Source organism: Apus apus, chromosome 1 (assembly GCF_020740795.1).
Source record: "Apus apus isolate bApuApu2 chromosome 1, bApuApu2.pri.cur, whole genome shotgun sequence".
NCBI classification, from domain to species: Eukaryota; Metazoa; Chordata; class Aves; order Apodiformes; family Apodidae; genus Apus; species Apus apus.
Genome location: NC_067282.1, coordinates 29,873,726 through 29,889,490, shown reverse-complemented (window position 1 = coordinate 29,889,490; position 15,765 = coordinate 29,873,726). Strand labels below are relative to the sequence as shown.

At 44.1% G+C, this 15,765-nt stretch overlaps 1 protein-coding gene across 6 annotated transcripts in view; it reads right to left on the bottom strand.

Annotated features, from left to right (window-relative positions):
* Positions 1-13,536, bottom strand: part of RUBCNL (rubicon like autophagy enhancer) — a 52,012-nt gene extending 38,476 nt beyond the window's left edge. For 3 of the 6 annotated variants that reach the window (XR_007891995.1, XR_007891993.1, XR_007891994.1), the window contains exons 1-5: positions 12,978-13,085; positions 12,709-12,824; positions 10,496-10,604; positions 7,557-8,231; positions 2,446-2,531 (exon numbers count right to left, since the gene is read on the bottom strand). Coding sequence is in view for 3 of the 6 variants with exons in the window: in XM_051644021.1 (XP_051499981.1) it covers positions 2,446-2,531; positions 7,557-8,231; positions 10,496-10,604; positions 12,709-12,780 (942 nt within the window). In the remaining 3 variants the exon portion in view is untranslated. Of the gene's footprint in view, positions 1-2,445; positions 2,532-7,556; positions 8,232-10,495; positions 10,605-12,708; positions 12,825-12,977; positions 13,086-13,436 lie in introns of those variants that run through there. The other 3 variants (XM_051644021.1, XM_051644022.1, XM_051644023.1) reach the window with 3 other exon arrangements.
* Positions 13,537-15,765: the final 2,229 nt, after the last annotated feature.

The window sequence follows — 15,765 nt, the reverse complement described above, 5'->3', positions numbered from 1 at the left end:
CCTACCATCTTGCCTGCCTGGGTCACCCATCCTCTGGGAAAAGGGAATTTATAAAGCCACCTTCACTGCCTCTCTGACATCCAGACAAACCTGGGGCTTGCTGCCCCAATGTCTCTGCTGTATGCCCCACCTCCTGTGGCCTAACAGAGCATCCCACCAGCCCCACCTGCACTACTGCTACTGGCCTGAGCACATCCTCCTAGCCCAAGCTCAGCTCAAAAGTGGATGCATTATGAAGGGTTAGGTGCTCTCAGGTGGTGGGGTCGACACTCCTAAGATGCCCAGGATACTCTCCCCTTCTCCCCTCGACTGCATGTGGTTTTGTTGTGCAAGGGTAAGCCTTGGTCTAAAACACCACAGCAATAGCTAAGACTAGAGATTTTGAATGCAGAATAGTTAAAGCTTTCTAAAAATTGGCTTGTGCTCAGAAAATTGTACCACTTGCATAAGTATTCATGACATTTTCTACAACCTGTATGAGAAGTATGAAGAAAAATATCAGTGTTTAGAAATACCTAAATTGTAAGGAGTACATGAGACATCACTGCTTTCATATTGTCCACAGACATATGCATTTAAGAGAGATCAATCACAATGTTAGAAAGAGCCCACAAGTCCCTGTGGGTGTTTGAACAGACTTTTATCTTTTCCTTAACACAGATTAACACCACTTGCTTGTTGCTCCAGAGACAACTTAGAGTGAACTTCAGGATGCACCATTAGTAAAGGATAGAATTAAACAGCCTTTTTTCTTTGGGGAGATGAAGAGAACATCTACTCTGAGGATTGTGTGTCAGTGGTTAACCCCAAGTTAGTGGCAGAGCACAGCACATTATCATGTCCTGCTCGTAAAAACAATTAAAGAGCGTATCTGAGAGGTGCAAAAAAGATGGAACAGGATACAGGCACTCCTGTACTCAGCATGACTATCAGCTTTCAGCTCTGCCTCCTACTAGGACCATCACCCTAGGAAGCAGTACCAGATCAGCTGTGACACACCAACCTTCTCATTTCTCTTCCTCCCACTCGAATTAGTGGAAAGTCCCTTTAAATCATCTGGCCCACCTCCTTCCTGGCACAAAACTACAACTCTCAAGACTTGCTGACACTACAAGTACCTTGGTTATTAGTCTCCTAAATTTCAAAGAGATTATTTCACAACCTAAAAGTGTTTTGGTTTTTGGTCTGGGTTTAGTTAGGTTTTTCACAAGGCAGACTCAGTCGTAACAGACTGAGCTTCTGATGTCTTTTAAGCTGTTATCACATCAGCACCAATCATCTGCACAGAGGAAGCAGCTCATGCCATCTTGCTTCACTCAGTAGTTCTCACACTGTGGTTTCTCATCCAGATATCTACTAACTGGTCTCCTGATGACCGAAAGCAAATTACTTTGGTTTTAGTTCCCACATTACAGACAGAGAAACATCATCTCCTTTCTGAAACATCTTTCACAAAAAACAACATGAAATGATAGTTCAAAAGCTTGCTTGATTTTGGCATGAGATTTATTGTGTGGTTTTTGTGTGATGTTTTTGTTTATTTGTTTGTTTTTAAAGGCACCACCTTAAGGACACTAAGAGCTCCAAATCAAATGCAGAACTTGCCACTCCAGTAAAACCAGTGCTGTGCACCTCTTGGGCCCAGGACATGGGACCACAGGCACATTCATAGTCCGGCAAAAATAGATGTATCTCCTTTTCTGTGCACATTTTTGAAGCTCTTTTGTATTAAATCCTACTCATTGCAATAAGTAATTATAATATCAACCCCTCTTTTCCAACTGTTAGAAAAGACTAAAATTTAGCACAGAGTTACAGGTGACCATATTATCTTCTCCTCTTTATCTGTGTTTATAAACTCAATCTGGCAACATACCTAGGACTGTTTGGGCCCCTTATGCAACTATTAGAAACCATGATAAACTGCTTAAATTACTGTAGATGTCACACTTACAATATGAATAACAATCACAGTAATTCTTTTACAGCAATCTCACATGCTCATCATAAGCACAAACAAAAAACCCAACCTCTCCCTAACTCCTGATAGTAAAAGCATGAGGCAAATCCCATCCATACAAGTGTAAGTGCCACAATTCAATGTAATATATTCTAATGTAACTTTAAAGTGACTATGCTAATCTTCAAGTTTGGTATCAAGTAATGTGTAGCAAAACGATGGAATGAAAAGCAGAAATATATAGTGTTCTAAAATATTTCCATTTTTATATATAATTAAAATATTTAATGATCAGATTAAAACTAAATTAATAAATAAGCATTTTAGGTTTGAAGGTTAATCCACAGAGAGGAGGAATAGGGAAAATACAATATTTGTAAAGATAAGTCCATCTATCAGAAAGTATTGGGAAATGCCTCCTGTCATTTGCTTTTGCCACTATAAAATGGAAAACACATTATGACAACAGACTTTGTTACCCTCACCTTCTCCACATCTTCTGGAAGCATGCAAATATCTTGCAATGAACGATTCAAGGGTATAGCACTTATGTTCAAAGGAGAAGTAGAACCTGTGGGTGTAACAAGAGCTTTTATTAGTTATTTCTGTCTTTGCAGCTCCCAGGATGTGTGCAGGGTGACTTCCAGAAAGCAAAGCAAACTTTCTTTCCCAAAACGGACCATCCGTTGAGGCTGTAGGTTATGGGGGAAGTCAAGAAAAAGGAGAGGAAACATGGGGAACATGCTCATATATGAACTACCCTGACAAGCTGAAACGTGAGTATCAACTACCAGAGAAGCAGAGTTTAAATGCCGTGTGGTGACAAGCACCACGGTGCTCTCAACGACAGCCCTCTCCCAGCAACAGCCTGGGCCACTGGTGACAACCTCAGAACCTCAGGCTGGGATTACAGTGATGCTCTGCAGTTCACAACACAGCCAGCTAACACTGTGCTCTGCTCATTCACAATAGCTGGAAAAAAAAACAAACCAAGAAATCTCACTGCTGTCTGAGCCTGCAGAGATGCATCAGCCTTAAAAGGTTTCTTGAATCACTGCAGGTGGAAACAACTTTGCTGCTGTGTTTCGATACCTGGAAGAAATCTCCCTCCTGTTTCCAAATGGAGCCCAACTGCATGGTAATCAGTACAGCTGGGGTGGATGCATTAGCTGCAGTACTCCCCGTTCCCAGAACAGCAGTTCTGTTTTCCTGGCATTTGCTGTCAAGTATGATGAGCATAAGAAACTAAATTAAACTCTTTTTCCCCGTTAAGAACTTTTCACTACGCAGCAAAGTATGGTCTGGTTTTCTAGACATAGGCTGTACCCTGGATTGCTTTTTATACATAAACATATAAAGTCATAATCATCTTCCCCAGAGAACTGAAGGTGTGAGATCATGCCCTCATGTTTTGTTTTCAAGAGCCCACAACCACTGCTACAATAAATCTGCTGGAAGGATGACAAAGATTATATATAATGTCTGTGGATGTACACACTAATGAGTACGAAAGGAAATGACACCTGGTTTATAAACTGACTGGTGGTTGTTTACTACCTCTCCTTTGACCTTACAACCAAGCAATTCTTCTGGTTTGCTGTGGTGATGTTTACAGGATAAAATAGACCATATCTAAATGCTACCACCACACATGCTATTTAAAATTGGTGCAGACAACAGGGTTAATCAAAAGCTCTTTTTAATTAAAAAAAAAAAGCCACCGTTTAATTTTTTTAGAAGTCACAGAGAGGATAAAGAGGTCCTACAAAGTCTGAGAATAATTTCTGAAAATATTTTCTCCAACTAAAGGGCACTGAACTTTCAGGCCTAGTTTAGATTCTTTATATTGCCTTATTTATAGAAACCCTGCCATGCTGCCCTGAGCATCGATGTCATCAGGCTAGAAAGTCAATACTGTGCTCAAGCGTAGCGAGACAGACATCATGATTTTGTAGAGAATCATTAATACCCCCATTGTGTGTACCATGGAGAAAAATAGAAAGGCTGGAAAACGGACTACTTGAAACAGATTTAACCACTGCAAAGCCATTAAGTTATTTTCATGCCTATTTGGTGTTTCATCTTACCGGATAAGCAGCATGCAGGGAGTACAGGTAAGTGCTAAAGGTTCTACAGAAGAATAAAAACTTATTCCTCAGCAGTTAAGATAATAAAACATTACTCTCTGAACTATAAATAATAAGCAAAAATAAGGAAATGGGAAAGTTATTTTTTTTCTTTAAAATACAAGATGCAAGGAACATTAAACATCATTTTGAAATCCAATGGGGGCTTTCTCTCTTGCATTCCACTTGCATCTTTAAGTGAAAATGATGAAAGAGCTTGGGGAAGGAGCCCAGCACATCCAGGAATGGGATGAGAGTCTAGATCTGGTGCAAAAAATAATCTGGTTACCCTCCTGCTTCTGAACACTGTTGCCTGGAGGCTGCTGGGGCTGGGAAAAGAGACCTCAAGAGCCAGAGAAGGAAGTGACCTTGATGTACATCGACATTAAAAGCAAGAACAAGCACTGTGAACTGTCAGTGACACAGCAGCCACAATAAAGCCCCCTGAAAATACCTAATTCAGTGACAGGCTCTTCATTAACAATGACAGAGCCTTTTCAGAAGGTTGCATGAGGACAACTGAGAATTGTGCTTAAAAATATTAATAAATCCTTCCAGGAGTCTCATCAGATGAGCAGAAAAATGCCACTAAAAAAAAAAAGTAATGTTATGTCATTTCCTTATCCCTTGTGCATTCCTCACCAATTCTCCTGCAAGAAGCAAAATTGAGAAACCACCACCTCTAAGACAGCAGGAGAAAGAAAGGCCAGTCAGGAGATGCTTTTGTGTAATTCTTGCCTTCAAATTAGGCAATTTTTTGTGATTTGGTTTTTTTTTTTAGTTTGCCATTTGCTTTTCCCATCCTCATAGTCCCGCACAATGCAGGGACAAGAAGACCTAGGTCCTGTTACCCCAGGCTACCCAGCAGTGAGTTAAATAACTGAAGGCAACAAGGAACAATGAAATGCAGGTATTTTCACTTTGTACAAAAAAGATCAAAGTCTAATGTAGATGTAAGCCCACAACACTGCACAGTGTCTAGCAAGATCCTGGCTACCCTGAGTAGTATTGTTAGTAATATCAAGGATCCTATTTCGCTAGCAACATGGACAGTGGGACTGAGTGCACCCTCAGCAAGTTTGCTGACAACACCAAGCTGTGTGGTGTGGTCAACGTGCTGGACGGAAGGGATGCCATCCAGACACTTGAGAGATGGGTTCATGCCAATCTCATGAAGTTCAACACGGCCAAGTGCAAAGTCCTGCACATGGGTTGGGGCAACCCCAAGCACAAATACAGGCTGGCTGGAGAATGGACTGAGAACAGCCCTGAGGAAAAGGACTTGGGGAAGCCTGGGCTGCATCAAAGTAAGTGTGGCCAGCAGGTCAAGGGAGGCAATTCTCCTCCTTTACTGAGCTCTGGCAAGACTCCACCTGGAGTACTGTGTCTAGTTCTGGAGTTCCCAACACAAGAAGGACATGGAGCTGACAAGTACAGAGGAGGGCCACAAAGATGATCTAAAGGGCTGGAGCACCTCTTCTATGAAGACAGGCTGAGAGAGTTGGGGTTGTTCAACTTGGAGAAGAGAAGGCTCCAGGGAGACCTCATAGCAGCCTTCAAGTATCTGAAGGGGCCTACAGGAAAGCTGGGGACTTTTTACAAGCTGTCCATGTAGCGCTAGGACAAGGGGGAATGGTTTCAAACTGAAAGAGGGTAGATTTAGATTAGATGTTAGGAATAAATTCTTCATTGTGAGGATGGTGAGACACTGGCACAAGTTGCCCAAGGAAGCTGTGGCTGCTCCATCCCTACAAGTGTTCAAGGGCAGGCTGGATGTGGCTTTGTGCAAGCTGATCTAGTGGGAGGTGTCCCCGTTAATGCAAGAGAGCTGGAATTAGATGATCTTTAGAGGTCCCTTCCAACTCAAACCATTCTATGATTCAGTCACCTAGCTGCCTTACTTCTGTTTGCTTTCTGGAGAACCAGCAGTATTACTGACCCAACACAAGCTTGTGACACGTCCTACTCATGCCAGAAGATCAAGTCACACACGATTTAATTGTTCCTACACACGTGCCTTGTGGTCCCTACTGACTCCTAGAGCCTATGCTGCGTTTTCCAGAGGAGCCAGCTTCCCAAACCTGCATGACTGGACCCAGCCAGCTTCAACTGCCGGGTGTGGTTTCCTCCTCCCCCATGGGCACCCCTCAAATACACAGGGCCAACAAAACACCCAGCAGGAAGAAACAACCATAATCGTCACCGTACTAACTGTTGACAACATACTAGCCCAGATGACAAAGTTATTAGTATTAAAAGCTCCCAGTCCTGCAACAGCACGTGCCTATTTGAGACCTCACTGCTACCTTGGAGGAGCTCTGGGTGAACGGCTAGAAAGTACCAGAGCCTGGAAGTGGGGCTCAATTAAGTGTCTTCACTAGGAATATTACTAACTAAAGCAGGGGAGAAAAGCCTTTGCCATTTTTATCTGTGATACAGAAGCAAGCTGAGTGCTCCCATCTGCCTTAATTTCCAGTAGAAAAATAGGTGTGGTTGCATCATCTTTTTGGGGCTCAGTATCTAGGAAGAGTAAGTCTTAGACAGCAATTACACCCTTCATACATAAAATAAAAACGTTTACCTCGCTGTAGCTAAAGCTGTTTGCATCACTGGTAGGTATTAAACATGAGGGAATTCTGCTGTGGCACCACAGGGGCAGGAAGCCTGAAGAGCCTCAGAGGGAGGCACTCAGAGCGCCGAGGCCAGGCCAGCCACTCTGCCAGCCACCCTGGGGCACCGTGCCAGGTGTCCTGACTGAACAGGCCCTCCTGAGCCCCCTCCCGCTGCAGGACCTGGGGGCTAAACTTTGCTAGCAGCACTCAGCCCACATCTCTCCATGGACAATACATGGGATATCTGTAGGGTTGGAAACTGGTGAGGGGCAAAAAGATCCTGAACTGTACTGGAAGGGGCTCTGTGTGTTTGAGATAGCAGGTGCTCTTGGAAAGGGAAGAGGAAAAACAGTCCTGCTGTGGCACAAGCCAATTTAGTCATAATAAGAAGGGATGTTAATGCTCTGCCTCCAAGATTCGGAATTGAAGGACTCCCTCTCCTTCAGCTCACATTGAACACAGATGTCCCAGGGGGCCCACACCCCCCAGTGAGTCACTACCAAATACCCAGATCCATGCTATCTGCCTTCCAGAGAAGGGTAACGGTGAAGATCAAAAGCTGGAAGTCTCATCCGGTGGATGTTCTACACTGACCATAGCTCAGTGGTCTTTACATCTTACCAAAGGTGGAGTATTACAGAAGCATTTCTGCATCATGAGACAGAAGACTGCCACCAGCCAGAGTCTCCCATTTCCCCAAGTCCAACCCTCTGCTTCTCCTTTATTTTGAGGCTCTTTCTCCCCTCTCCTATATTTTGAATGAAAGCACTTCTCTAGCAACCCATGACCAACATAAACAAGGACTGCAACAACTTCAATTACATCATCTTTCCTAGCACAGAAATCTTAAAAACACACCTGTAAAGTTACCTGTTTGATTGGCTGGATCTGACTGGGAAAGTCCACCCGGAGAACTGCTGTCACTGTTGCTGACGGGCGTAGGCTCCAAAGCATCAGGGTATTTCAACAGATCTGCTGGCTTACCAACAGTTGAATCAGGAAGAAATCTTGTGAAAGTTAAGTCTCGTTCGGGGGAGGTATAACGTTCTTTTCGCACCACAGCTGATGTGACAACGCCTCCAGTTAATGTCACCTGGGTAAAACAGTCCCGCTTTGGAGGGGACACATGTGAAAGGGCAAAACCATTCAAGGAGGAAGCAGCAGGATCCCCATCAGCATAACGGGGACAAAAGAAAGTGTCCAGCGAAGGTTTAGAGGCATCACAGAGTGTGTTGTCCCAACATGCCCGGTGCCTTGTAAACCGAATGTCTGTTTGTGTACAGGCCGCATTGCGATGTGCGGAATCACTGTCGCTGTCATCACAGCTCTCCACGTCACTGCTTTCTTCCCACCGTTCCACGTCACTGTCCGGATGTTCAGCTCTTTGCATCGTGGTCTGCCCTGGCACCAGAGAGGGCTTCAAACCAGACGCATTTAAAACAGACACGAGAATGTCTTTGATAGCTTCAGTACTGTCTGGGTATGATCCAAAACTTCCAGCATGTCCAATCACTGCTGGCCTTGAGTATTCGTCTACTCAGAAAAGGAAAGAAAATAAGAGGTTAAGAAACAACGATAAAAAAGGTTAGTTCACAATGTGAATAAAATGCACATTATTTTTTTACATGAGTGAGAAGGCAGGAAAGGGCAGTATTCACACATCATTCCCTGCTGCTGCTTTCTGCAAGAAAGCTCGTGTTTTCTGCAGGCAGGAAGCAATTCTGTTGTTGATAAGGCTAGGTAATAAACCAGCAGTAAAGTATGCTGCTGCTAGCCAAACACAATTAAGACTTCAGTGGTGACTGATTGTCAGCGTGCTTGAAAACACCATTGTTCTACAAAACTGGATGAGATACAGTTACTGGTACAAGTACTGGTTCTATTGCCAGTAAAAAAGAAGGTCACATTACAGAAAGATACAGGAGTATTAATACAACAGGAAGAAAAAAATATAAACAAACACTTGGTAATGAAAAGTCATGTGTTTGTGTGTTTCAGTCAGACACTCCTACTAACGTGGAAAAGGCTGAAGTAACCTTTAGTCCCTTACTCACAGGGGTGGCAACACTTATGTGAAGCCATAATGAAAGTTAGCCCTGTCACAGCGAGTCATTAAGAAGTAGTGCCTGCCTATGTGATCTGCTGCAAAACCAAAGTAGAACAGAAAATGGAAAAACTGCTTTTAGTGGCAAAACCAGCAACGTAAGTGTGATGTAGGCACACCACAACCAGTAGCCATTCAGAGAAAATTGAAGTCTTACACCTTGAACAAAAAGCTTCACTGGAAGTGCCATCATTCAAGCACTGGAAAGATTAGACACAAAGTCTGTGTTCAAGAAGCTATCAACCACATCACAGCAATGAAGTTAACACCTGACTCCTTTGTGGAAGATAAGTAAAGTTGTAAAATTCTAAGAATAGATACAATCATGAAGATTCATTTCCAGGGCAAAGAACTCTTAGTTAGGACTATGTGGAACGTTAAACATTGCTGGTGAAAAAAGCAAGTCTTGCAAACTTTGCCCAGAGGTTGCTCTCCTTGGATATATCTCAATGGAAAACAGTAAACTTCTCAAATCACTCACTTGGAAGCCAGAATGCACTCTGCATGATAAGAAAGTTTACTAATTAAGGGATCAAAACCAAAACAAAATTCTCCACATACTCGGAAAAAGCAAGTCTACACAAAGTGCAGTCCTTAAAGCTGAAAAAATTAAGAGCATCACATATAAGCTATGCTGCAATATTTGCTAGCAATGCTGCTCTCATAAAGCCAGGTCGAAATTAACTGAAGAATTAATCAGTGATTGGGACCAGCCACCTGTTACCAATCAGGACAAAGCTCTTGCAAAAACAGCAGTAAAGCGGCACATTTTACTGGCTGCACTTGCAAAGAAACACCTTTCCAACATAGCCAGCCATGGCAATGTAAGGGCAGGAACTGGAAAATAAAAGCTAGCTGCCTTTCAAACGGGAGAAGAAAGCAACTTGGTAAGTATTGACAATTCAGTGGCACAGGAATACCTTAACCTGGACTGAAGACAGCATCTCTTCTGTTCAGGGTAAAACATTCAGCCTTCCTGTCTTCAACTCCTTCACTTTGCTCTCCTAGTGCAAAGCCCATCCCAACAGCCTTTCCATCCCCACTCATCCTTTGTCATCTCCACTCCACCAGCATCATGGAGCATCTCTAGCACTAACCATATCATCATGCTGACTTACACTGCTAAATACTTGTTCTTAAGGGATTGTAAGAGAAAAAAGAACAAGTTTTAAATATTTAACTCATGCTTCTGCCAAGTTAAGGTTAAAAAAAAACAAAAACAAAAAACCCAGAAAAAACAAACCCCACATCTTGAAGCTACTACCAGAAATAGATTAGTTCCAACTAAAAAATAAAATAAATTTCTCAAACTCAGTTTTGCAACTGATAGTCATGTGAGTAATTATGGTAATCTGTTAAAATCTGAGAAACTATTTATTGAATGAACAAGGAGTTAACCTGCCAAGAACCATCTGAACAGTTCAAGTATTTTACTCTTGAGCCCTCAAAATGCCAGAAGAACTAAAATGGCTAAAATACCATTTAAAAAAAAAAATAAAATAAAAAAACCCCATACTTCCAAATTGTACGGTATACTTTGACTTTGTCTCATCTTCAAAGCCAACAGCAAGGTTCCCTCTCCAACCAGACTATACTTGTTCAGTATACACACACACCCCCCAATAGTTTTTGCTAGCACTATAAGCACCAGCCAACTCCCCAGAGGGAGGCATTTTAGAACAAATTGGCATACCTGGGAGAACAGAGATTTGAGGTGTTGGAGCAAGGCAACTAATCCTGGGTGAGGGATTTGAAGAATATGCTGACTCAGTGAAAGCCACCTTTAGGCTTTCATGGTTTAGCTAGAACAAGAACACACAGGCAGAAAATTTGGTTATAAAACAACAGTACTCTGGTAATTACATCCCTGGTCTCACTGCCATCCCAGCAGGGAGAACACCATGATAAGGCCTGCTGACAGTCCCCTAACTACTGCCTATACTTCTGGTTGTCTGAAAATCTCCCCAGAAGCATGTACCATCTTAAGAGCACTGGTATCTCAATCCTGCATCTTGCATTTCACTCCAGAAGAAATTCTCCAGGGCCAAATTAAACATGTGCATAAAGCTTATGCAATATAAAATGCTGAATCCGGGTATTTGTCAGAACAGGTGTCTATATATCTGTCAGAACAACAGCAATGAAGTGGAAAAGAATTCAAGGAACCACCAATCAATAGCTGGAAGCATATACAAGATAGGAGTTAAACTTATGAGGCCCCAGCTCCACAAGCACCTGATGCACGTGCTGCTTGATCTTCCAGCTGCAATGACTGTGAGCAAGCATGGTCACATAATCACATCTGTCTAATTTGATAGAGCATAGTACATGTGGTTCACGTCAGCAACCCTGCTGACCCAGCATAAAGCATGAAATGACACAAACAGATAAGACCTGACCTGGCACACAGCCTGCCAGTGTAAGCTGACAAAAATTTTGAATGCACTGTAACTGACTGAGCAGAGTTACACCAGATCAGCATTTTGCTTTGTGTGGTCATGATGCTTCCGATCTGGGATTTTGAACCCCAAAGCTGGATTTATCATATTGCCAAACCAGCACAAAGCTGAACCGGGGCAAGGAGCTTAGTTAGCACAGATATCGAGGGCCTAATTCCAACTAGGGAGTTAAGATACACTCAGGACAGCAAAGCAACACGTCTCCTCCCCAGGCTCACAAATTCCTTGTGAGGGTCACACACTCATTTCCTGCTCCCTCTCCACTGCCTGAAGTATGTCATCGACCTGCAAAGCACATCAGAGAAACCCGGGAAATCAAAGGGATGCCCTGCTCTGAAGGGTACACCATTAAGAGGCACTTAATCAAGGTGTATGTGTGCCTTCTCCACACTCAGACATCAGTGAGATGCCTCCCCAGGACACCTCTGGCCCTACCCTGCACCCTGTGACCCCATGAAGGGAAGGGAGTTCAAAGGTGTGCTGTCCTCTGCCACCCCATGTTGACCTCTAGTTTCCCTGTGGTCCCATGGGACAGTGAGGTGACTCAGAGAGCAGATCTACCCAGATAACCTTCAGGCTCATGGAAAGCAGAAGAAATTAAAACCCACAAAGACCTTCCCTTTTAACTGAACATTTTGGGCCAAAAGCAGTATGCAGAATTTCACGTACTTAGTGTTTAATTATGCCGGTGCTTAGAAAAATACTCTTCAGTATTTGACTGTTCTCTGGGGGTTTTTTCCCCTCTGCACTAATTTAGGGAACTCATCCTGTAGGACTGTCAGCATTACTGCATAAAGTAGTTCTAGCAGGAACTCGTTTTTATTAATTGTGTTTAATTTTTTTTTTAAATGAGGGGTTTTTTTAGCATCACAAATTAACAGACTGCACCTCTCAGAATGCAAGTATCACAACTGTCTGTCACCAGGGTGAATGCAAATTCTTTACCAGTAAGCATAAACACTAGGAGTGCTAAATCTTAAAATTTTATCTTATTTAAAAAGCACCCCATCTCTTATCAGAAGCAACCAGTGTTCAGATTATTTGATTAAAAGATTTCCACTTCCTTTCAAGATGCTACAATTTCAACCACAACACTGACTGCGAAAGAGCTCCTTTAGTGTTTAGCTATCAAACTGAAATTAAAAAAGGGTAATTAAAGAGGACTCATAAAGAAATATGGCTGCACAGGTGCATGGAAAAATATCACAACACGCTGCCACAAATAAAAATCAGACACTTTCATAGCATGAATGAGTCAGCTTCCCCACCCCCCGAAACTGCGATTGTATTTCTGAAATTTACTCTGTAAGGAAACATTTAAAAATAAGTTATTTACCACAACCATTTCAACTAAAACCTATTAAAAGAAAAAAAAGAAAAGAAAATAAAAAGAACAAAGTCCCGCCCAGCGAACGAAAACACTGAGCCGATACCTTCTTTGCCTCACCTTTTTAGAGGGCAGGTGCTGGAAGGTTTCTGTTCGGCCGTAGCTGGCCAGAGCTACTGCACGGAGAGACATGATGGGAAAACATTCATCTTTTTGGTGGTGGTGTCGTCAAGCACCTGGAAGCAACAGGGAAAGAATCACAGTCACCACCACGTTAACCACGGTTTCTCCCTGTGTTCTGCAGACCGCGAGCCTCCGTGTGTTTTGCAGGCTCTACATTTCATATTCTGATTGTTTTCGGTGTTGACTTGGCATGTTTAGAAACTTACCGAAAAACAGCGCTCGGGAACAATGGAAATCTGCGTGAGAACGAGCCTGATTTAGAGTTAAAAAAAAAAAAAATAAACAACACACCAGAAGAACAAACCCAAACAAAACAAACCCAGACCAAAACAGCGCCACAGGAACGCTCACGCCAGGCACAGACGGAGGGCGCCGATCCGTGTTTCGCCGCCGTTTGCTGTGCAAGGAGCAGGGGAGGCAGCGAAGCCCCTGCGCTCCGCCGCAGCGGCTGCGGCGCCCCCGGTGCGGGGCAGCGGAACGCACCGGCTGCCCGCAAACCCCGCCGCTGCCCTCCCGGCACGGCGCAGGAGAGACGCGCAGCCCTTCCCACAGAAGCGCTCAGCCTGCTGGACAGCTTCGCAAAGGCTTTCATCCACAGAGAGGCACCAAAACATCCCATCCACCCGGCAAAGAAACCGGCTTCCCGCCCGGCTCCCCGGCCCTACCTGCGGCGCGGCGCCCGGCTCCCCCGGTGGGCGAGAAGTGCTGCCGGGGCAAAGCTCCAGCTCGGCGGGCCCCGCCGCCTCCCGAGCTGCTGCCCCGGCCCCCCCGGCCCGGGGAGCGGAGGGAAGCACCGCCCCGGGGCGCGGCCGCAGGCGGAGCCGCCGGGAGCCGCGGGCGCGGCTGGGGAGAGGGGCTGGCGGAGCGGGGCGGGGGTGCGGGGATGGCCCGGGGGGCTCTCCCAGCGCTGCTTTCTGATCGCTGAAGGTCAGCCCGCCCCGCTGCGTCTCAGCCTGGAGAAAACAAATCTCAACAGAACCGATCCAAACAACACCAACAACAAAACATCTGCGAGGAGCGGCTTAGGACTCTGGGTTTGACTAGTTTGGATAAAAGGAGGCTGTGGGGAGACCTCATTGCTCTCTGCAGCTTCCTGAAGGGGGAGTGGAAAGGGAGGTGCCGATCTCTTTTCCCTGGTATAGAATCATAGAATGGTTTGCGTTGGGAGGGACCTTAAAGATCATCTAGTTCAAACCCTTCAACACCTTCAACTAACGCAAGTCGTCCCAAGCCCGATCCAACCTGGCCTTGAACGCTTCCAGGGAGTGGGCAGTCACAACTTCCCTCGGCAACCTATGCTAGTGTCTCACCTTCCTCACTATGCATAATTTCCTCGTAATATATGATCTAAATCTATCCTCTTTCAGTTTGAAACCGTTCACCCTTGTCCTCTCGCTACATGCGAGGCTACACTTGTAAAATGTCCCTCCCCAGCTTTCCTGTAACCCCCTTCAGGTACTGGAAGGCCACTATATGGTCTCCCTGGAGCCTTCTCCAAGCTGAACAGGTATTTCTCCAGTGTATGGGAACGATTCAGACTGTGCTGAGGGAGCTTTGGACTGGATATTAGGAAACATTTATTTACCAAGAGGGTGGTCAAACACTGCAACGGGCTTCCTAGAGAGGTGTTTGATTCCTCACTCCTGTTAGTGTTTACAAGGCCCTTGGACAGTGCCTTAAACAACATGCTTTAACTTGTTGGTCAGCCCCGCATTGCTCAGGCAATTGGACTAGATTGTTGTAGCTCCCTTCCAACTGAAATGGTCTGTCCTAGTCTAAAACCAAACAAAACCATGATAAGTCAATTGGGAGTGAATGGTGGGTCTTTTCTCCGCTGGGGTGGGGGATGCTGAGGCCCAGAGGCAATATGTGCAGACACACCTTAAGGATCAGTTGTATCCGAGGGTTTGCAACAAGCTGATGTATTTAGAAATGACAAAGATCCATTCTCACTTAGCTTTAGAAAAGAACTGAGCCATCTGCCAGACTGGTCTCTGAGTCAGCTGCCTTAGCAGGCTCAGAGTTAGTAAGCTGTAGTTCCTAGTAGCCAGTTGGGGCTAAAAATAAAGTGGAGGAATGCTGAGTTGTATTCATGGAGCTAAAAAATTTGCTGATTGTCCATAAAATGCAGAAAATATATGCAGGAAATTAGGAAATTGCAAACCAGGAGGAAGTAGAAAGGAGGTAGAATCCAGATGGTACTATGCAGAAATAAGTAAAAGAAGTAAACAGAATGCAAAACAGAGCTGCAGTTGAAAATGTGTCTGTCAGATGCTCCGGAGTACTTGCCTCTCTTTTTAAGCACAGATTACGACTTGGCCAGTAAATAGGGCAGTGGATTTGGGCTATGGAAACTTAGGGGTAGCTGCTGGCCAAGCTGCACATTTGTCTGGGCTTGGTCTGGATGTTAACCTACGCTGTCTGTGTTTCAAATTCCCAGCTATAAAATGGTAATTTTACATGGGTACTTGTAAAAATAAATTCTACTTTAAATAAACTTAACTGTTCAGGTGGAGAAGAACAGGTAGTAAGTGGGGAAAGGATATAGATTTATTTGTACTTCTGCTGGATTCCTTTTTATAGCCTGGCAAAAATCAACTAAGGAATTTGTGCTTAATTTTCCAGAATTTTGATGAAAAGCATTCTACAAATGCAAAATACTATGTCTGAAAGCAATACTGAGCAATAAGAGTGTAGTAGCATTTCAATATCCATTTGATGCCTTTTTTATTTCTTTTTTTTTTTCCCCTATCCACACTGTTTTCTTTATTTATATGTGTATTGTCAGGAACTGTTGCATTGTGTCAGACCCTTTGCTTGGGATGTGATTAAAAGCCTCTCTACTTTTTGCAGATGACACCAACAGAAGTATTAGAAAACTGGGCAGATGCAGAATCACAAGGAAAAAGAGGAAGGAAACTTCTGCCTGATTTTAAACTGACAAGGTGGAAACTCAACAAGACCAGGGTGTACCAAACTGACATCTCGCCCTAA